The sequence below is a fragment of the Grus americana genome, chromosome 3 (assembly GCF_028858705.1).
Source record: "Grus americana isolate bGruAme1 chromosome 3, bGruAme1.mat, whole genome shotgun sequence".
In the NCBI taxonomy this organism is placed as follows: domain Eukaryota; kingdom Metazoa; phylum Chordata; class Aves; order Gruiformes; family Gruidae; genus Grus; species Grus americana.
Window position 1 is genome coordinate 101346571 of NC_072854.1, and position 22395 is coordinate 101368965.

The 22395-nt window shown below is 41.9% G+C and overlaps 2 protein-coding genes across 17 annotated transcripts in view; one reads left to right on the forward strand and one right to left on the reverse strand.

The window, feature by feature from the left end:
* Positions 1-14247, reverse strand: NSL1 (NSL1 component of MIS12 kinetochore complex). 2 transcript variants are annotated; one of them, XM_054820395.1, is made up of 6 exons: positions 13909-14247; positions 13559-13643; positions 9545-9675; positions 6998-7052; positions 4153-4220; positions 1-3563 (listed from the first exon to the last, which is right to left on the reverse strand). In XM_054820395.1, the coding sequence occupies exons 1-6, from the start codon at positions 14209-14211 to the stop codon at positions 3285-3287; spliced, it is 921 nt and encodes a 306-aa protein (XP_054676370.1). In that variant the 5' UTR covers positions 14212-14247; the 3' UTR covers positions 1-3284. The 2 variants fall into 2 exon arrangements, with proteins under 2 accessions (XP_054676370.1, XP_054676371.1); XM_054820396.1 differs by having other exon boundaries at positions 2029-3563; positions 13993-14247.
* Positions 14090-22395, forward strand: part of TATDN3 (TatD DNase domain containing 3) — a 25079-nt gene continuing 16773 nt past the window's right edge. For 3 of the 15 annotated variants that reach the window (XR_008576365.1, XR_008576364.1, XR_008576367.1), the window contains exons 1-11: positions 14090-14269; positions 14359-14391; positions 14504-14577; positions 14758-14842; positions 15506-15568; positions 16684-16793; positions 17193-17248; positions 17464-17576; positions 18697-18776; positions 19701-19814; positions 20179-21058. Coding sequence is in view for 3 of the 15 variants with exons in the window: in XM_054820398.1 (XP_054676373.1) it covers positions 14210-14269; positions 14359-14391; positions 14504-14577; positions 14758-14842; positions 15506-15568; positions 16684-16793; positions 17193-17248; positions 17464-17576; positions 18697-18777; positions 19186-19329 (819 nt within the window). In the remaining 12 variants the exon portion in view is untranslated. The other 12 variants (XR_008576373.1, XR_008576370.1, XR_008576374.1 and 9 more) reach the window with 10 other exon arrangements.

Genomic DNA, 22395 nt, shown 5'->3' on the forward strand with positions numbered 1-22395 from the left:
GTCCTGAGCAGCTTACCAAGAATTTTTTAGTACTGAAAAAAATATCTACGTCATTGAATAACTCCCGGCAGCTGCAGAGTAAGGTTTCCAGGATCCCACAAGTATGGGACAAGTCACGGGACGGTCCCCTCGAGCCTGAGTACAGTCTGCTCTTGTTCAAAGTGGCAAAGGAAATGAAAAGTCAAAATTTGCTTGTAGGAACAAGTTTCTGCTTAGTATTAAAGCTATCTCTGGTACATCTGAAGAAATGCCTACACAGTAATTCCAGGTAACGCAGCAGTAGAGGCAGAGCGTTTCTATGCAGGAGAGAAAACAAGCCCAGAAAGCAGTCTAGTCAGCTGGGTTTATGTTTTATAACGGCAGTTTATCAGTGATTTTTGTCTGCACTGAAGCAGCCTACACACACGCAGACTAGAGGCACTGAACACAGCTTAGCACAGCTCTTCTGAAGAACAACTCGTATCAGAACCGGGTTTCAGAGCACCAGTGCGCCCAAGCTTCCAAACAGAGGTCAGTGCCCACGTGAAGATTTCCCGCACGCTGTTTGTAATCCCCTTTGTTCAGAAACTACACACAGCAAAAGCGTGCGTGGACACTGCTCCCATTTGCAAGTTTTTCTTGCGATGGGATGGCCCACCCTCATGAGCGATACGCACACGGCTGACAGTACACGCTAACAAACAGCGAGATGTTCCATCTCACCCCGAAAAGCCAAGAAATTCAAACTCGGTTTGCAAATGTTCCCAAGCATCCATCACCATTGAGCTGTCTTACAAAATTCAAAGGCTATATAAAGAAAAACTACCAGACATTTCTTGATGCAATACCAATTCCCCCCCAAGTTAAAAATAAGAAGTTTGGATGTTGTGACATTTCAGTAGAAGCCTGGTTAGACACTTGTCTTGCACAACACTGCTGATTTCTATGAAAAGTTAACTGAAGGACAAAAGTCTACTGGAATGGGGGAAAAAAATGAAGTATTTTATGTATTTCTGCCAGTAGGAAGAACAGATCTCAGGCATAGCTAGTGGCAGGTATCACTTGCTCCAGGAATTTTTAATAATCATTTGAAAAACAGCTGAACATTCAAGTGTTGAGTTGAGCTCATCGCAGAACTTTTAAAGAGAGGTCCTCCGACACCTTCCATTGCTGCTTGGCTGAAAGTGGCGACCAGAGATTTGTAAATTCATAGTTTCTACATTGCACTTGGAATCTTTATTCATAGTTTTCTTTATCCTCTTTTACACTATTTATTTGGCCAGCATTTCCAGATGCATTTTTTTTCCCAGCCAGCTGTGGTTGAAACAAGGGCCACGGAACAAGGCCCGACTGCTCTAGCACAGGGCATGCACTCCCTCTTCCTTCAAATCCCGCGCGGACCAACTGTCCTGCGATCTCTTAACACCAACATGTGCCGTAGGGTGAATTCATTAATTCGCTTATTAAGTCTTAATTCACAGTGCTCTCCCTCCTTATTTCTTAAGGCATTTGTCCTACCTTGGCCAGTTTTGATGGGACCTCTTGAGAGAAGTGCCTATTCCTAGCTGTTTTCTGTACTTGCCTGTCATTATTCGCAGAGAAGAGCAGGGTATCTTCCTCTTAACATAGAAAACATTCAAATACTATAGTGGTAGCCATGCAAAATCTTGCAGGGCTCATCTTAGTCTAGGAACACTCAGATTACAGACCATCTGTGGATGTTGGGGAAAAAAGCCACAGTGGGGATTTTCAGTGCAGCATGGAGCAGGCGTACTCAAAGCAGCTAGAATAGCAAGTGGCTGTGTGAAAAACCGTCCCAGTCACACGTTCCACAGCTTCACAGCTCCAGTCCCTCTCACATCCTGTCCTCTCTTACATTAGATGCTTTGTAGCCCTGAGATTAATAACAGTTGTGAGTTCAAAGGCAGTAAATGGAACTACTTCAGTTACTGGAGCCAAAATTTAACACAGATGTCTTCTGAAGTACACTCACTGCTCAGTCACCGTCTATTCCAGGATTAGAACTGACAACATTATCTGAAACTTTGATCTCCCTTAATTGATTTAATTTACTTTGTATAAAAACACACATTTGTATATACAAGAGCAATGGGAAACAAATATTTACATATGATTAAATATACAAAGTCTCAGTATAGATGCTCACCTTTACAAAATAAACGATGCTAAAATCTGTCATGTTTTCCTGAAAATTTTCAGTCTCTTAGACATTAAGTTGGACCTATCTTCTTACCACAGTACATTTCATTAATAAAGCTTCTAAAAAACCCTTCCATTTACTGTGTGAGAAATACACTACATATTAGACATGAGTATTTACTGCAAGCACATGCAATCATAAACCAAAAAAAGTTATGAATGGTTAAGGCACAATGCTCAATTTATTACTGCTGTGCAATCCTCCAGGTACTAGTCTGTAAAGAAAAAAAGTAAGCTAGCTCAACTTAACACCATTTACTGGTAGCCTATACTGATCTTTAAAGTTTAGTCAAACATCACAAACACATGCATGACCCAAGTCAAGATCCTGTAATGTGTAGAAATATTGCCCAGGAAACCCCCAGACTTCATAATTGGATTACATGAAACGAAATATCAGATGGTAGGATGTGGATGGTTGCATCCTTGTTCAGAAGAGCACATTGTAGGTAAATACATACAGTTACTAAAATTCCAAGTTTAAACAAACATGACTATAAATAAGCCCAGCTGACATAAATTCAAGAAAGGTGGAATAGCAGGGACCAATGTCACATTTGTGTGTGAATTTTCTAAAACTTGTAACATCATATCAAATCTGGTGTTTCCAATATGCTCCAGTGTGAATTTCTTTTTAATTTATTTATTAAAAAACCCAGCCACCCGACTCAGTAATAAATGAAGGTGCATTAGGAGAATTAGATGTTCTCCAACCTCTTTAGAGACATGCTTAACGTAAATGAGCGCTTAGTGCTTTACTGAAAGACTGCCCGCATACATAAAGCATGTGCACAACTGAGAAGCATGAAGACTCAAGCTAAATGCTGTAATAAAAGAGCGAAAAAATGAGAGTTAATTGGCAAATACACTTGTTGGATATCAGATGCTACTGGTACGCGTAGGCTTTCGTATACCCATCACTGTAACAGTAAAAATATAAATATTTAAAAGGATCAAAGACTAAATAATTAAGAAAGCTCCCACGTATAGCACTGAATTGGAGGGGAGTCAAAGGTTTAAGACAACTGAGCACACTGAATAAGAGTACAACTGAGTTTCCAATCTGAAAATACTGAATGAGAAATTCACGTGCTGAGAGTGATTTTCCTCCGTCGAAGCGGGTAGCGTCTTCTTTCTGGTGAACTTGCAGGTTTTTTTCTTTTTAGCAAAACATAAGGATTGTTGCTGGTATCAGCATCTGTTGGTGTGACTTCTCCTGGTGACACGAAATTTTGGACGTTATTTTCCTCCTTTGCCTTGCAACCAGCAAAGACTTCTTGCCGCAGCTTGCAGAGTTCCAAGGTTGGTTGCCAAGTTAATGCTTGGGAAAAACCTTCTGCTCTTTCTATTAGCGCTGGGAGAGACTGCAAAAACAAACCCAAGTATCTCAAGTTACGTGGGAAAAGTAATGGTTACAATGAAGGAAATATGTTAATTAGATTCTGACAGGCACAAAAGCTTCAGTGTCTGCAGAGATGATCCTTAGGATGGCAGGTGAAGGGCGGGAAGTCGGAGCTACCAGCCTAACAGTGACAAGGGTCTGCTCTCAGAGGACATGCAGAGTATGCCAAGTTTAAATGCTCCTTCATTACATCTCTTAAGCTGAGTTAGTATTACAGGAACACCACAGTTCATGTCTAAGCTGGTACTGAAGTAATACAGGTCTTCCAAAGATGGTGGGTTTTTTCGGATGCTGCAGTTCTAAAATCTCTGTCAAAGATATTTCCTGTAGCCACAGGGTAATCTTCCTTACTACCATGTGAGGGAGAATGCTTTACAGATACAACTCCAGCAGTCCAAATCTAAAGATGTACTTGCTTCACAAGTACACATGCAGGCTTTTTTGTACAAAACTATAACCAAGGTGAGTTAGAACTCCTGCCTTGTGATATATTACCAGATCAAAATCAGAAAATAAAAAAAATATCCTCTTGGAGTATGCAGAGATCTCACCTTCATTGCTCCACTGATCTGTTTGGATGCCATTTCTGTCACCTGCTTCAGATGTGTGATGTAAGCATCTACAGAAAAACATAAAGCACAAATAAACTTCTGATACGTAACTCCCTCCCCTCAATACTTGCTATCGGCTTCTTAGAAATTGGGACAGAAGAGAAGTAGAGTCCCTGAATAAAACTTAAACCTATAACACATCCCTTTCATTATAGCATTGAGGATGACAGCTTATATGTTTTATCTTACTATTATTCTTTATTACTCAAAATGTAGTAGTGTCTAGCAGTCTTAACTACAGCAAGCCATAAAGTTCTTCACTAGAAAACCTACAGCTTATACAAAACATGAGACACAAAGACAGTATTTGATATAAAGGAAGAGAACAGTTATAAAGAAGAAGAAAATAAAATGACTGTTTTCAAACCTTTCAAGCTCATATTACATGTGAAAAAATGCATGAAAGAAGGAGAACAAACACAACTGTGGAGAAAATAAGATGAAGGAAACCCATTTTAAGGAGAGGAAAAAATAACCTTACAGCTCCAACAAGTCAGCTTTTACAATAAAGGATGCATTTTTCTCCTAGCTTAATGTACCAAGCATTAACACCAAGAATGAAAAAGAACCAAGCATAAACAACATGACCTGCATTAATTCTGCTGGGTTAATAAGAAAAGAAAAAGCAGCTTTCAGGAACACTAAAGCAGACAGGAGGTACAGAATACTGGGGGCAAAATGGCATATATTTGATTGCAGTACCAATATAAGATCATCAACACAATATATGTTTTTGACAATTGATTTACAAGCAATAATAATTCTTTACTCAAGAGTTAAAACTCTTTCAGTTATTATAAACCTGATTCGTGTGTTCTCTGCCATTATTCAGTCTGCAATGCTAGGCCATCAACAAAAATTTAAAACCAGCAGATAAGCAAGTGTGCTCCTGGGAACTAAGCAGCCTCACATCCACTACTATTATTTTTCTGTAAGCTTTCACCAGTGCCTGCAGTAGGATACGATGTTAGATGGTGTACACCCCCCTAAACCCTTTCAGGGTTAAACATGACATTCTGCTTTGAAGTCAATCTCATTAGTGACTTCATTAGTGCTACTGAAGATAATTTAAGTCAATCACTGTATTCTAGCACAGGATGACAGCAATCCCCTGCTGAAACGTAGTAAGCAGCAAGAGACGGCGTTTTGTTAAATTGTCTGTCCGCATGGCCAATGTGCTGATCAGACGGGGTTTTGGAAGGCATAATCCATGTATGAACATGGATGCTAAAATGCACTGTCATTCAGAGTTTGGTAGGAACAACAGTCAAACAGCAGCCTCTTTAAGTACACCACAGAGTATTTATGAATGGACATTCTCTAAAAGAAGGACATCACCATAAGGAAGTATTCTTACAGTAGAGTATTGGGATTAGAAAACTGGTGACCCTATGAAATGGTAAGGAAGGAGTTAAGTAAAAGTAATTATTTGGATTATTCCAGTTATACAGAAAGGCTGACACACAGTTAAATGAAATTTGCCTGCAGGAGTTCAGCTTGACATGGACAGCATTATATTCCTCAGTGTTCAAGGCTTTCCAAAACATAGGGAAACGAAAAAAGGAAACGAAAGGTATTGAGTAATCTAAACATTTTTGGTTTCTGGCCACTGTACTTGCTAAACTGGGATACATAAACTTCCCAAAGACTACAGAATACTAAAATTCAGCACAAACTCTATGCTATCTTGGCTAGGACTTTACTGTTACCAAACCTAAAAAGGCAATACCTTAGTGCAAGCTGTTACTAATTTACAAGTAGTAGTTAATTCACATGAAAAAAGCATAGATCTGGACTCTAGAAACCAAAAGAAACCCAGATATGAAGCGACACTCTTTACTACTCCTGTTAGCTGCTTTGCTGCACAGGCTGGCATTTCTGGAAGCAACGAGTCCTGTTTACAAAGAGGAAATAATGCTTAGAGTAGAAGGCAGATAGCAGGGTGAGAACTAGAAGATTAAGCTCTGCTTCTCAAACCTTACCACCACTGTTTGTTATACCAGCTTTATATTATGTGCAGTAATCCACAGTGGGGGTTCTGTAACCATGCTTTTCAACTTAAAACAGCATTGGTAAATTCGGTCATTTTTCAATACTTAAGAACAGGGAAGACAAAACTTTCCATTTCTTAAGGCCAGCCTCAAAAAAAGCACATCCCAATCATCAACGGCAAAATACACTGCCTTGTTTCAAGGAGTTTGCATAAGGAATAACCTTTCAAAAGCATATAGCAAACTCACAATGTTGTTTGCAGTTTTGTTTCTAAACCAACCCTTACAAATGACACAGGCAGCATAAAATTTGATGCATGCTTTGCAAGTTAGGAGAGTCAGCATTGCCATCACTGAGTACTACACAACTGCTTTCAATTCCCTGAAGAAACTGACTGATTAGGAAGAGAGACTGAAGCATTTCTAGTATTCATGTAAAAGGAACACAAGAACGGTCAAAGTATAATGTCAGTGATCCATCTAGTTCCCCATCTGGCCTCCACAAGAGGTAAAGGAAAGAAGTAAGAAAACCTATTGAGGGCAGCTCTGTGACAATTTCTACCCAATACCCACACAGCCAAGAACAGTGCCTAACAGCAGGCAGCACTTAGAACAAGAGAAACGGGTACAATAAACTGATGCAGGAATACTTTCTGTTATGACAAGCTTGTAGCTATTTTAGTTAATTATTTAAACAGTCAATTTTAAACAAGTTTAAAGAAAGCTTCTTACAGCTAGCCAGTAAGGTAGGCAGTGCTTCCTTAGTACAGTTGCCCTCCCCACCAAATCTTTACCTTGAGAAGGCTGTGATCTTATCTCTTCTGGTGTTACAACAGGCTGGTAGAGCTTCTGCATATTGAAAAAAAAAATTCTGAAATTTCCTCTTGGTTTAATAGACATCTAATATACATATAGCAGACAGAACAATGGAGAAAGGCTAATACAAGGAGATGGTGGTGAAATTATTTAGATTTTAAAAAATGTAGTAGATGCACAGTTTATATTTACTGGAAACAGTGTTCCGGTTAAGCTCGTTGGGAACACATCTCCAAAATCTGCTTTAGTTTGCAGAATTCTAATTATTAAAGCATGAGAACCAAACTGAAATCCAGGCATTTTGGAAGAAGCATTGCCACCTGCTGCACAACTGAGGAAAAAGAGCTGCTCTGGCTTCTAAGGAGCCATTCACAAAAACAGTACGCTTTCACAGAAAGGCAAACTTGAACAAAGGGTACATTAAGACAAAAAGCTAAGCAAAAGAAAACTATTTAAATGACTACATTCTAGCTTTGCAATACTTATGCATAAATAAGAACAGTCTCCTTCACAAACCAGGCTCCCTGGCTTTTTGGTCCTACTGTGAGTCTTGCGACTTGACATCGGTTAATTGTGACGTGAAGTTAACTAATAATAAATAATGAATACAACTAATACTTAGTTATATTATAGGTGGAATTACAAGTAACTACCAGGGAAGAAGGAAACAAAGCAAAGACAAGGGAAGGGAAGGGAATGTAAGTTATATCATCTGCAAGTCAGTATTTTTCTCCACTTCAGGAGCTGTCCCTCAACCTTCTTAACCAAAAGCAAGTAGGAGGAAAGTTAACTATTCCTCCCTGTAGTTTTACCAGAGCAAATTTTTCACAGTTCACACATCTTGTTAGCAAGTTTACAGGAACAGCTCCAAGCAGAAGAACAAACATTGCTTGCATTATCCTCAAACATAACAGAACGTATCGACTGAAAACCTACAGGATGATCTCTTGCTTTGGCAATTATAGGGAGATCACCATACTAAATGAACGGCTCTCTCCAGATAAACTGCACTTAAATACTGCATCTTCATAGTTGCTCTTTATGCTTCAGAAAACACGCATCACAGGAGTAACTAGGGTCAAAAAAGAACATAAAAATTCCTCAACCAAAAGCAGAGAAACAACTAGGAGAAGTAGCTGAGAGGGGAAAAAAAGCCACTTCATTTACAGAGATAAACTAAAAACTTTCTATATTTTGCAGACACTTTTAATTAAAAAAATCGTCTAGTGGTGGTGGTGTAAAATTTGAAGATATTAGCAACAGAAAAAAAAGGTAGTGTGAGGGGTATTCTAAATAACTAATCCACTTTGGGACTCAGGTAGAACACAGGTTTTTTTGTGGAAAAATAAAAGGTCTTGTTAAATCTTCGTGTTACGCAATATTGTATTTTATTTTAGTTGATTTGTTTGTTTTACATACTTGATATATTGACAAAACAGAAAGATCATAAAAGGCAATAAGCGTAAGATTGTATCTCAGATTTACAATAAATATATACCCATGTGCTTTTACTTACTGTAAATCATCCATGCCTGGCTAACCTAGAAAGTGAGTTACTTTTGTCAATTTTAGTCCTCAAAAGCAGTGAAGGCTCTTAAATGACTTCCTAAAAAAAAAAATCCCTGTCTTCTTTAGTACAGAATCATAGGTTGGAAAGATGGTCTAGTCCAAGTCCCTTCTGAAAGCAGGGCCAACTACAGCAGGTTGCTCAGGGCCTCATCCAGTCAGGTTTGGAGTATCTCCAAGGATGGAGACCCACAGTCTCGCTGGGCAACCTGTGCCAGTGTTTGCCTGTCCTCACAGGTTTGTTTTGTTTTTAATGGTTAAATAGAATTTCCTGTGTTTCCACTTGTGCCCATTGCTTCTTGTCCTTTTTTTTCCCCCAAAGAAAATTGACCTGTAATTAATCAGCAGGTAAGCAAAAGGCAGGCCTAATCTAACTGCAGGAAAGAAATCTAGCAACCAAGAATAAGACTGGGCTGTTTAATGCCAGTGATTACTTTACACTCAATGTCAAAAAAACAGAGAAATTACCTATTCTTGAATCCACTTTTTTTTTCCTTACTGAACATACTTACTCAATAGTTATTAGCTCAACAAAAGTACTTAGGAAAACACAGACATCTTTTTAACAGTCATATACTGCACATGATAATATCTATCTGTACGTATCATAACATTTAGTATTTCAATTAGCCTTCAGCCAAGGATTTCAGAAACTCAGATTTGACAAAATAGGTGTATACTGGCTTGTAAATCATGAATCACCATGTTGAAGCAATCTGCTTAAGTAACTTGCTGAACTGTGCCACAGGCCCAATTCACTCACAGTCACACCACTTTATAGTAACCCTAATTTTACTGAAGAACCAATTAATGCAAAAAGCCAATTTCATATGACAAAGAATCAAAAGCAACTATGGGAAGGAGCTTAAAGATCAGCATTGGGTGATTTATTTCTTCAAGTTACATGTGATCAGCAGCTACTATATTCAAAGGTTTTCTGAAAATTGTAGGTTACTCACCAACATCTCTTGCTCTGCTTTCATGGCTTGGATAGCATGCATCAGTATCTTTTTAGGCCACTGTTTACGCTTTGTTGTTGTCTCTACTATTAGTTCATCAAATTGATCTTCAAGAATTTTAATACTGGAGCCTAAAAATGACAAACACAAAAAGTTATTGTAGAAATTCTCCTATTTTTTTTAATTTGAGACAAAGTTATAAGGAAAAAAACAGCTTTAGATCTGAAATAAGAAATCATGCATGATTATCAATGAAGAGATAAATATATGTTTTTGATCTCCTTGTTAAGGCAATATAGAAATTGGAGCACAACTTGATGTCGGCCAGTTACTTTTGAAGTAAATGAGCTGGGAGGTGAGGTGGGCAACCATCTGGGAAAAAATCAGAACTGTATTTCTCCATGAACTCTGAATCTATGAAGAAAGCCTCACAAAGAATCGGCTATCTCTTGAGACAATTTGTTTTTCAACTGAAGAAAAGCAATGCAAGTTGCAGCAAGAAAAATGGTTTAGCTGTGTAATTTACAAGCATTAAACAAACACCAACTGTCCAAACAGTAATTTGAAGCCTGCCTTTATATCACGTGGAACACAAGTATGCAGTTTAACGTGACAATATACAACGCCACTCTAATGAAACAGGGTTCCTGGAAATACTCTGCATCCTGACAACATCTGTCATTACCAGTCATAAGGAGTTTGCAAAAACCAATACGTCTGCTTCCAACATCTGAGGCCCAAGAGACTGTATGTGGTAGGAGCTAACTTTCACAGCTTGCTTTTCTCATCAAAAGAGTAGACTAAATACCTAGAACATATTTTCAGCTGGTGTTGTTACTACTGCTACCCTACCAAAGGTAATAGCAATCTTGGAGAAGCTAAGTAAACTTAACCATTTTAAAAGCTTAAGATACTATTTTAAAACCGGTTTCAAAATTTAGACAAGCAAACGCCTGCACTTTCTTGACAACACACACCATCATTACAAACTGTAAAAAAAAATTTAAGAATTATAGAAGAAAACAGAATTAACTGCTCTATCTTATATTCTAACTGTAACTGAAAGGCAGCACATATTTCCATATTCTTCTATCTGCACACTCCCGTACTTTTTCTGAGTGGAGATTTGAAACGTTGACAATAGTCTTGCATTTTTTATTTTTTAACTGAATTTTACAAACTCCTTAGCATTTAAATTCACTGTTCCCACTAATGTATTGAGCACGACTTGCAAACCATGCAATGTTTTCCATCTAGTGGTAAAAAATGGATTTTGAGCACCCTCTCTTGGTCAACCTGTGCAGAATCAGGTGGTTGTAAACCTCAGAAAGGCAAAATTAAGGTTTTTAAGAGTTTGTGGGTTTGTTTTGTTTGTTTGTTTTAGGATCACCATGAAATCATTTAAGTATAGGAGGAAAGACTTCAGCCACTGGTCAACGTAAACACTGAAGGCACAAAGTGCCAGATCACTTGGTGATTCAAACTGGATCAGAGATAGGCAAGTGATTAAATTTATGTCAAATTAAAAAGCACAATACAGTCCTTATACCTGCTCTATGCCGGCTGCAGGAAGATGACAGTATCTCAGCTGGCATAAAGCTAGACTTGTAGAGACAAAGGATAACTTACTGAAAATAACATCCATCTGAACAAAGTTTTCCTGTTAAGAAAATCCTGTTAAGAATTTTTGAACACACTTGAACCAGTGAAGTGAACCTGAATCAGTTCAGCCTTTTGCATGACAAGACCAGTGCATTTTTGACCTTGTAATCAAAGGAGTTGGAGTTGTCATTCTAGAACTACAACTGCAGAAGCTTCCTGACCAAAAAACAGTTCGAGGAGCTCTTTCTCCATAGCCAGTTCAATATATCTGTATTTTCGGCTTTGTGCAACTGTAAAAAGCATCAAGTTGCAGGCAAAGAACATCTAATGCTAACACAGGCAAGCACATGAATCGCACTGAAATTGTCTTTTGACACCAGACTACCAAGAATCTCCACTACTATTATCTGAAATACAATAATTATAGATGTATTGTATATATTACATATAAATACACGATTATATAGCAATAATTTTAAACATTTACTTAATTTGTATATTAAATAGTAGCAATAAACATACTACTAGGGTCTCTTGATAGGAAGCGATCTTGGCCAATGTCCCCAAGACAAGATCACTCAGACTGGAAGGGCCCTCAGGAGGGCTCTCCTGACTCAAGCCTTCTGCTTACAGCAGGGTCAACACCCAGTTCAAACCAGATTGCTCAGAACATTTTTGTCCAGTTGGTTCTTGGAAGCTTCCAGTGATGGAGACTACACAAACTCTCTGGGCTACCTTTTCCAATGCTCAGTTATCCTAATAGTGAATTTCTACTTCCCTACATTATGTCAGAACCTCCCCTTTCAATTTGATCCTTGCGTCTGGTTCTCCCATGCACACCTCAATAAATAGCCTGGCTCTATATTCCCAGTAACCCCCTCATAGGTACTGGAAAGCTGCCTTGTCTTCTCTGAGCTAAACAAGCCAGTTCCCTCACTCTCATCTCACAGGGCAAGCACTCCAGTCCTCTGGCCAGCTTAGCAGCCTCTGATGAACTCACTCCAGTTTATCAACAACTTGCACCTGCACCTCTGCAGGGGTTACCCCTTCCCAGGTTTAGGGCTGTGCTTTTTGTCCTTGCTGAATTTCATGAGACTCCCAGATGCATTTCTCCAACCTGTTTACGTTCCACTGAATGGGCCTGCCCTTGAGCATATTCACTACATCCCACCCTGGCTGATATCAGCTGCAAGTTGAGTGAAGGCACCTTCCATCTCTTCCTCCAGGTCACAGATGAGGACATTAACAAGAACAGGTCCTACAATGGACACCCGAGGAACTCTGCTTGTAATCAGCCCTGAGGTAAAAGTATGAACCATTAAACACTACCCTCTGAGCTCAGTGATCCAGCCATGATTCTCACCTACCTGGACCATAGCATCCTAGCCTGGATGCTCTGGGAGGCTGTGTCATTGAGTACTGAAGCAATTCCAATGGAATGCCACCAAAAGGGCTGGCATCTGGAGCACATGATGCCCGAGAAGCTGCTGAGGGAGCTGGGTTTGTTCAGCCTGGCGAACAGAAGGCTAGGGGTAATTTAACTGCTACCCTCAACTACCTAAAGGGTGGTTCTAGAGAGGACAGAGGCAGGCTCTTCTCAGAGGCATGCAGCAAGAGGATCAGAGGCAACAGATAGGTTACAGTAAAGGAAATTCCAACAGGCTACAGGAAAAGAATTTTTCACCATCAGGGCAGTGAAACACAGAAACTGACTGCCCAGAGAGGGCAGGAAGCCTCCAGACTTGGATCCTATTACTGTGTTCTAGCTTTAAAAACAGATCACCTTACCCTATTCCATTTAATTTTGTACACTCCCTTTATTCTGATAAGAGAAGCTGATGAAATAGAACATGCTCTTTCCTAACCTCTCGAGTGAAAAATCTTGCTTTGAAATAACGACTTCCTAAGAGCTTGCTGTAGACTTTCCAGCAAGACAGCTGCCATTAAGCTTAGTTAAATGTTTATTTTTCCCATGTTAGTATCAGATAGTTTGGCATTCTCTAAGCTATTTTTCTCTGGCAATCAAGAGCTGATCCTTTAAGTTATGTAGGCACCATACCAGTGATAGCTGGAACTCGTGCCTCAAGATCTATAAGGATCTCGATAGAAGTGTCAAACTGCGCAAAGGTCCTTCAGATAAAGCTGTTTCCCCTTCCCTTGGATACAAGTCTCTACACGTCTTGCTTACCCTTCTTTTCATTTATGAACACCGCTCTACAAGAATCATGCTCCTGTAATGCAGCACTTCAGATCCTTACACAGGCACATCCGAGCTGGAGTTTGACCTTACCTGCTCCGTGAGCATCCTTACTGCCACGGACAGCTTAGAGGAAAACTACCCAATTAAAAATACCACATGCAAAACCCAAAACAAATCCACTCAGCAGGAAATTAATGGAAACCAATGCATACCACTCTGCAGCTCCGAGTCGTCCGAAGTCTCCTCCCAGGGCTGCCCATTAATGGTGACGTTCTCCCGCATCGCTGTTTCGAAGTTCTGCAAGACACAGGAAGGCTTGAGAAACCATCCTTCGGGCACAGGCACGCTAGGTCTGCAGCTGGAAAGGCCCCTTCTGCCTCACCGCCCTGCCCGGGGTGGCCACCTCGGGGGAAACAGCTACAGGAACCCCCCAAGCTAAGGGCTGACACCACGGCACGCCTCAGCTTCATGCTGGACCCCGGCTGGAGCGGGCACAAGCGCCCAGAGACGAGGCCCAGCAGTGCCGAGCCTCCTTGCGCCCCGTTCCCCGCCTCAGCCTCACCCAGAGCGCGTCGCCCGCAGCGGCGGGTCCGCCCGGCTGCCCCTGGGCCAGGGCCCGCACGAAGGGCGCGCAGAGCGCCATCACCTCGCTCAGGCCGCGCCGCGAGCAGCACGGCACCCGCGGGTCCCGACGGGCAGCGACGGCCGGGCTGGGCGGCGGCCCCGCGCCCGCCTCCCCCGGCGGCGGCAACAACGGCGGCGCCGCGCCAGCCGCCATTTCCCGCCTTGAAATCAGGGAAAATGCCGGCCCGGAAGCGAAACCCGTGGCCTCCCCGCCTCTTCCTCTCAGCCCCGGGCGCGGCATGGCGGCGGCGGGGCCGGTGGATTGCCACTGCCACCTTGCCGCGCCCTGCTTCCAGGCGGTGAGGCGCAGAGGGGCGGGAGGGGGCCCCGGCCCCGGCCCCGGCCCCGGCCCCGGCCCCGGCCCTAAGGCAATGTGTGTCTTTTGCAGGACGTGGCGGCGGTGGTGCGGGCGGCGGAGCAGGTGAGGCGATGGGCAGCGATTCTCTCCCCTGTCCCCGCTCCTCTCCCCGCTTTTCCCCGGCCCCGCCGCCCGGTCGGGCCTTCAGGGAGACGGGAGTTTCTCTCTGCCGCAGGCAGCCGTGTCGGCGCTGGTGGTGGTGTCGGAGCAGGCGGGGGAGTTCCGGAGCGTCGTGGCGCTGTCGGAGAGGTGCGAGTCCGGCGGGGGGGGCCGGCGCTCACCCGTGTCCCGGCTGCGGGGTCCGTGCCTTGGCAGGGCACCCGACGGGGGACGCGCTGCGCTCTTCCTTGGTCAGGGTGCCCTTTCTTTTTGACTTTAAACTTACTTGCTCTGTGGTTCTCGCGCTCCTGGTATCTGTTCCGTGCCTAGGTTCCCAGGGTTTGTTTTGCCGTGCCTGGGAGTTCACCCGGTTCAAGAGGTTTCGCCGGAGGAGCAACGCAGTGTTACTTTGAAGGTAAAACACGTCCCGGTTAGATTAGCGCAGCTACAAAATGCTGCTGGGACTGCTCAGGGCAGATGACAGGGTGCTCTGGTCTGCCTGATTTAGCTTCGGGTCTGCTCAGTGATTTTTACGCACTTCTGTAATGCCAAAGGCACAGTGGACCAAATCCCAGAGTCTCTTAGCGCAACCGTTTGTCCGTGTTAGTCCTAAAGCAGAATTGTTCACTGGAGTCATCTGGCCGTATTGCTGCGGTGAAACAGTTTTAAAAATCCCACGTGAGTGCTTTTCTTACAGCGAACAGTACATGTGTGTGTTTGCAGATGTCCCTCCGTTAGCATGGGATCTGGAGGGTGACCCTTTGTGCCCTTAGACTGAAAAACTTGGAGAGGTGCTTGCAGCCATTTAATATTACCAGGCTTTTTATGGGCCTTGTTTTAATTACCTCTTATGCTCCTGTGGAAATACCAACTTGAGATGAAGGGTCATTAAGTAAAGAAGGGAAATCCTGCAGGTTTCTAAAATCTGTCTGACCACACAGCTCATCGTAAAGGCAAGTTTTTAAGGTACAGAACTTAAGAACAATGAAGGATACTCCAGTTTAATCATAATACTGAGTTCATACCCCTTCCATCTTGTAAAGGCAGCAAGGGTTGCATCTTTAATTTGTTCTTGCAGGATCTGGATGCTGCATTGCCGCTTATAGAACTCTACAAAGATAAATTGGTGGGGATCGGAGAAGTAAGTATAATTCTGTAACTTGTTTAATTGTCTATGGCTGCAGCAGCATCTGTCACCAGAATTACAAAAACTTAGTGAATACTTGGTTTTGTGTACACAATAAGTATGGCTGTCAGTCTGAACAAGCACTAAGTCTGATTTGTAGTTCTCTTAATGTGCTTTCCTTCATAGATTTGCCTGATTCCCTCTTTTCGTTCATTATCATTGTTAGGAAATAGATGGCATTTATGCTGGTGGATTTAGTAGGAAGAATTGTATAGTTATGCTATATTGTCTTATATGCAAATGTGTTTTGACCTATTCTCTGGCATGGTGACGTGTCAAGCCTCATTGTAATCCTCATTCAGATCCTTCTTGCCTTCTTCCCTGACAAAGTTAGCCTAAACTATGATTTCAGCACGCCTCACTGACTTGTACAGTCCTTTTTCCTTGTGATCCCTCATCTGTCTGTATCTGTGTGTTGTCTCCTGTCTTACATTTGTTTATAAACTAATTGAGGCTTAACAGCTTTAGGGTAAAGTCTGCCTCTTGTGCGTGTTGGTACCGGAGGGACTTATGGCTGGTTCTGCAGTGGCTGCAGTTATTGGAAGAGCTTTGTAGCTAAACTTGCCATGTCGTGCTTGTACTGTATATCAAGGACTTTGGTTGATGTAAGTGTGAATGGGGCTGCTATGACAAACTTTAAATTTTGCCTGAACATGTTTAAATAAAAAAAATGTAGAATTAATGGGTAATTTTTGCTAGAGATAGGACTAAAGCTACAGGTTCAGGTCAGAAATTTGGCTTGTATTGGAGATCCAGATTTGAGATTTAATCTGAAATAATATTCAATAGAATATAAACCCCCAGAAAACTAGTTATAGATCAAAATGTTAAATACACTTGTTAGTAACTGTCTGCCCACAAATGCTTTCATAGTTGAAAAGCTCATGGTTGAGAATGGATTCCTTTCTGAGTTAAGTTACAGTTGATCTCATTTTAATTGCAGTCTCTAGTATATATATATTTTGAAATGCCTTGCAGGTTTGAAGAATTTTTTTCCTTTATATATGGCATCATGGTTTAGTCAAGTGTTAGGTCTGTAAAATTTTTTCACTTCTCTTCTTGTACTGTAGGTTGGACTAGATTTCACTCCCAGATTTGCCAGCACGGATGAAGAGAAGGAAGGACAAAGACAGGTTTTGATCAAGCAGATTGAGTTAGCAAGGAGACTGGATTTGCCTTTGTAGGTTTCGTTTATACTAGTAGGAGAATTTGCCAGATCTCAGTAACATGTGGAAATATTTCCCAGGATTTGTAGTTATTAAGAGCCCACAGAACTTTTCTTACATGGATCGAAGTGGCATTAGTGTCCTGTCAGTCTCCAGATTGAGATTTAATTATAGAATTTTCCTTGTGTTTGCGCTTGAATACAGTGGTCTTTTGTGTCGTGTCCTTGCTATGTTGTTGCTATATCTTCACTGTAGCTAAAATGATTCACATGTACATCTCTAGAATTTTTCCCTGATAAAAGGTGTAATACAGATTAATTCTTTTCTTCTCAAGCTGCTGTTAGTTCATTTGTGTTTACAAAAAAGAGTATTTTGCTGAATTTCCTAATGCTGGGCCTCTCCTTGCTATGCAGAAATGTTCATTCCCGCTCAGCTGGAAGACCAACAATTAATCTCTTAAAGGAACAAGGTATGTGTTTAGTGCCTTTTCTCTGTCATGGTTTTTGTCAACAGAATTTCTTCAGTTGTGCCATGTCCTCACATCAGTTTGTGTACATGAAACTTGGGAGGAGTAGTGCAGAGAGTCTGTATTCATTTTTTATGGGGCCAGGGTCCCATTGGAAGCTGACATCACAGATCTGTTGTAAATGCTGTTAATGATTTGGTTTGCTGCTTTTCTCTGAGGTGCTACAAAGGTGTTGCTCCATGCATTTGATGGGAAGCCATCCGTAGCGATGGAAGGGGTAAAAGCTGGATATTACTTCTCCATTCCTCCTTCCATTATAAGGAGTGACCAGGTAACATTTAAAGTGGTTTGCTCCTTCTTGGTGCTTGGGGATTGCAGGTAATAGCTGACAGCTTATCATGATGGCAAACATGACTGGTTTTACTGTGCAGCTCAAGAATATGCTTGGGTTTTAAGTCTGCATAGTTTGAAGTGGGACTAGCAGTACTCACATAGGCTTGCTGTCACCTGATACTTCTCAGTAGAAGTTTCAGTTGCTTATAGTGTTGCATGTTTTTACTTTGGCTAAATTTCTGCCTGGGGCTTTTGTCATAGCTAGAATTTTTTGGGGAAATTTTGGCTAAAACAGCTCAACTATTCCTGAGAAATGAGGGTATAAGAAAATAGGCATTTTTTTCTCATTTTAATGTGGTTTCTGGTGAACCAGAACCTTCTTTGGAAGCTTCTGTCACTGTACTGTTTTAGAGTAGGGACGCAACACATAGAAAAGGACTAGTTTCTATCTCAGTGCTATGGCACTTTTGGTTCAAAAGGAAATCTGCTCGCAATTGTCTAAGTTACAGACCTTTGAAAAATTGTGATTATCACAAGGTGCACCCAGCAAAGAAGCAGCTAAATTGCTTAAAGACGGCATTGGTCAGCTTCAGCCCTTGATTTGGTGTATCCATCCTGCACCATCTCATCACTTTCTGTGATAAGCTCAGGAAATGTAAGAAAGGAAAAGGCAGGATTCAAGTGAAGGGGGTGTGAGGGATGGATATAGATGGGGATGAGGCTGGGAGCTTGGAGAAAGGAAAGCAAACTGGGGTTGAGAGGTAAAAGCAGAGGTGGGAAAAAGGTACACAAATATTATATATACAGAAAAATAGCAAATTAAAATTGCATTGGCAGCTCTAAATATATGGTATTTTGTGCAATATAAATAACAATGGATTCAGTGCTTAGATAATAGTACTTCAGATATTTAGAAAACAAGATAATCCTAATTTGAAGGGACTTCTTGAGCAGCTCCTGGTATCCTTGCTTTCATTCTGAAATTGTTGATAAAATGCAGTGACACCAAAGTCTTCCGACATTGCTTTTAAACGCAGAAGGTATCTTCCCTTTGTACATTTTTTTTCCTACAGATCTAAGCGCGTAAAGTGTTTAATAGCTGTCTTATTTTCTTCAAGAAGCAGAAACTTGTGAAACTGTTACCTCTGGAAAGTATGTGCTTAGAAACTGACTCTCCTGCTCTGGGGCCTGAAAAACAGGTAAATGATTGGGGGAGGGACTTCTATGTATGTATATCTAAACCCACACTTTATGGAGGTGAGTTACTGGCATGGGAGAGTGAAGTCATGTAAGTATGGACAAGGGATGAAAGAGGTTGCCAGGTGCAGGTTTTGAGATTAACAACTCCCTGTTTCTGAGACTGGGAGAGGAGAAGAAATTCCAGAATGGGCAAAGGGGAAAATAATCCAAGCATCATAGAATAATTTAGGTTGGAAAAGACCCTTAAGATCAAGTTCAACTGTAAACCAAGAAGAATAGATAGATATATGTAATTTCTCTGTCACAGATGCCACAATCTGCCTGAAGTTGCATCAGGAGGTACTGAATATGAAACACCTGTCATCTGTAGGGATCTGTAATTTGGTCTGTTGTGGGTTTTTTTTCAGGTGAGAAATGAACCAAAAAATATTTATATTGCTGCAGAATACATTGCCAAAATTAAAGGAATTCCAGTTGAAGAAGTTGTAGAAGTGACTACACAGAATGCACTGAAAGTATTCCCCAAACTTCGTAACTTTCTTCGGTTATAGACTTAGAAACTGAAATATATGATATTGCAGAAACTATTATTTATGGTATAATAAATAAAACCAACACACACCTTGTCTTAAAGTGGAGTTTTGCTGTTAGGATGTTCACGAACTGAGCAGTGTGTTACATAGATGCATAGGATGGATAGAATGAATTTCTGAAATGCCTTCTTCAGTACACACCATTATCATCTCTTAGATGTGATAAAGACAGGTTGCTCATTTGCATCCCTCTTACTTCTCTGACTTGGTAAAGAAGAGCACCATAAAAGTGTCAGTTTAGTTTCTTGGACTCCTTGCTCAGCTGCTCCTAGCCTGGGAGATGGCTAATGTGCGATGCTTTATGTCCCTTTCATTCCTTAATTTCTGCGGACTGGAAGTCACTCGGTCATGGGCCCACTCGTGCAGACTGCACATCCCTTTCTGAGCCTTTACAAAAACCCAGCTGGACAGACATTGTCTGTACGTCACGTTGACTGAGCTCTGTGAGTAGTGCAGAAGCAGCACCTCTGATTTCTTTCAAAATACAGTTGGAAGGAAAGAGTTATAGCCCTTCTACCCTTTCTTTCTTTTCCCTTGTATACAGTAATGTAGTTGCTCACATCTTCGCTGTTTCGAGGAGGGTTTGCTTTGATGGTTTAATTTTCTTTGTTTGAATCATATACAAAGGAAGAACCCTGGGTTTGGTCTTATTTCAAGGACTTGGTCTTCTGACTGCTCGGTATCAGGAGGCATGGGCTGTGGAAGGTAGACAAGCCCAATTTTGTGATATCTTGGAGGTATCTGTCTACTGTGGATTGTGCTATGTCGGCCAGTGTCCTAAAAACTGAATCTTGTGCTCCGTTACAGCACCTGTGTGGATATGGGCCTGTTGCAATACTGAGCAAAACTTTGCTGATTATCAAACAGCAATGAACGAGGTGAGTAATACATGACACAATTGTTCTGAGGGCCCATGGGGAAGCAGAGGCTTTGTCTCCCTAGGGGGAGTTTTACTAGCTCAGAGAAGAAAATACACAAGTATTAACTTAGTCCTTGACCACCTCAGGTACATAATCACGCATCATACCAGCTCGTGGTGAGAGCATTTGGCTTTAAGATTTGAGCATGTCTCTTCTATATCATTTTTCAGATTAGACTCTTTCCTGTCTTGATGGCTAGAGCATCTTACCAGTTGCCCCTTTGGAAGATGGTTTGTAGTGCCTTACTCTGAATTCATCCGATGTCTGCTTTTTCAGGTGAAGGACTGCAAGCCAAGGGCTTGGGTGTTTTTCCTGTCTTGAGGATGCAGATGGAGAAGGTATCAGCTCCCAGAAAGTTTAAAAAAAAAAAGGGGGAGCAAAATCTTGTAGTGTGATACCCATCTTAAACTTTTGGTTTCCTCTACATTTTCTTCCTCAATTTCTTAAAACCATATTGTCAAGAGAGGTTTGTTTTGGGGTTTTTTTTTGCTATCTTTAGCAGAACAGCTGTGGTGTTCTGCTTTTTGCCTAGAGTTAGTGTATTAAGTTTAAACATACATTCCTAAACAGTTTTCAGCCTGCAGCAGTCAAGCAAACTTGAATAATTTGTTTACTACAATGCGTATTCAGATCAGCAAACATCTGAATCTTTGCTGAATGTTTCACCCAAAGTAGTTAGAGCCATTTGTTATCCTGGATCTACAGGCTGAATTTCCACAACACTGGGTGAAGGACAGAGTTTGCCTCAAGATGGTGCTAGGGAACAGGTATGCAATAGTCTTAAGAATATTAATGTGGTTGACATTAATGATTATTAATAATGTCATAGAAGATGCTAAACACCAGGCAGCCTTACATGTGCTTACTGCTGCCTGTGTGAAGGGAAGCCTCCCAGTATTGCGTGGGAATGCAATTATGTGTGGACATGCTCCCGGTAAAATTCAGGCTGTGCCGAAGTGTTTGCAGAGTTTTTGCCTTGTTATCAGCCTCTGTGAAATTCTTAGCCTTGGATGGAAACTGGTTCTGTAAAAGGGGGAATGTCAGGTATTTAGTCTGCTCAAAATCCCTCTCTCTGCAAGAGGCTGTTGTGGTTTAACCCAGCAGACAGCTAGAACAACCCCACAGCTGTTCACTCACTCCCCCCCACCAGTGGGATGGGGGGAGAGAATTGAAAAGAAAAGGTAAAACTCGCGGCTTGATCTAAAGACAGTTTAATAGGATAGAAAAGGAAGAGAATGATAATGATAAAAGAATATACGAAACAAGTGATGCACAGCACTATTGCTCACCACCCAGAAACAATTCACCTAGTTCCTGAGCAGCACGGCTCCCAGTTACATACAGAACATGACGTCATATGGTATGGACTATCCTCCTGGCCAGTTTGGGTCAGCTGTCCTGGCTGTGTCCCCTCCTGGCTTTTTGGGTGCCCCCCGCCTTCTCATTGGCAGGGCAGTATGAGAAGCTGAAAAGTCCTTGACTGCTTGGCAACAACTAAAATATTAGTGTGTTATCAACATTATTCTTATCCTAAATCCAAACCACAGCACTGTACCAGCTGCCAGGAAGAAATTTAACTCTATCCCAGCCGAAACCAGGACACGGGGTAACATTACTATGGTTCAGGCTTAGCCTCGGATGATACCTGGCCTGAGCTCTCAAATCATTTTTGCTGCTGCAGCGTTGCAAAAACCAGTTGATGAGCTCACATCCCACAGCTCCCAGCTTGTCAGGGCACTGCCAAGGGCAGCCGGCTCCACGTGGGCTGTGGGGGGCTCTGCAGGACAGCCTGTGCCCCCCAACCCTGCTGCAGCAGGGCCCAGAGGTGCTTGCAGTGATATGGGAGCGTGGTTGGGGCTGGGGAGGGAAGCACAGGGTTGCTTCCCCCTCCGGGCGAGGGAAACCTGGCATTGCAGCAGCCGTGGGTAGGGCGAGCCTGGCAGGGTGCCTGGGGCAGAACAGGCCTGCTTTGTCCTCTCCTTAGACCTGCGGCGCCTGAGCTAACTCATGGCGTAGGTGGCCTGGCGCTCCACGAAAGGAAAACGCAGTGTCATTCCCACCCCATCTCGGCATCCCTGACAGCAAACAAGGGTCAGAAGTAGCA

What these genes read in the sequence shown, in the direction of transcription:
- NSL1 (XM_054820395.1), bottom strand. Translation starts at nt 14,211, where the DNA reads ATGCCGCGCCCGGGGCTGAGAGGAAGAGGCGGGGAGGCCACGGGTTTC. An exon ending in AAGCAGAGCAAGAGATGTTG is followed by an intron (nt 7,053 to 9,544) that starts GTGAGTAACCTA and finishes TTCAATATGCAG; the next exon opens with AAGCTCTACCAGCCTGTTGT. An exon ending in AGATCAGTGGAGCAATGAAG is followed by an intron (nt 3,564 to 4,152) that starts GTGAGATCTCTG and finishes TTGTTTTTGCAG; the next exon opens with TCTCTCCCAGCGCTAATAGA.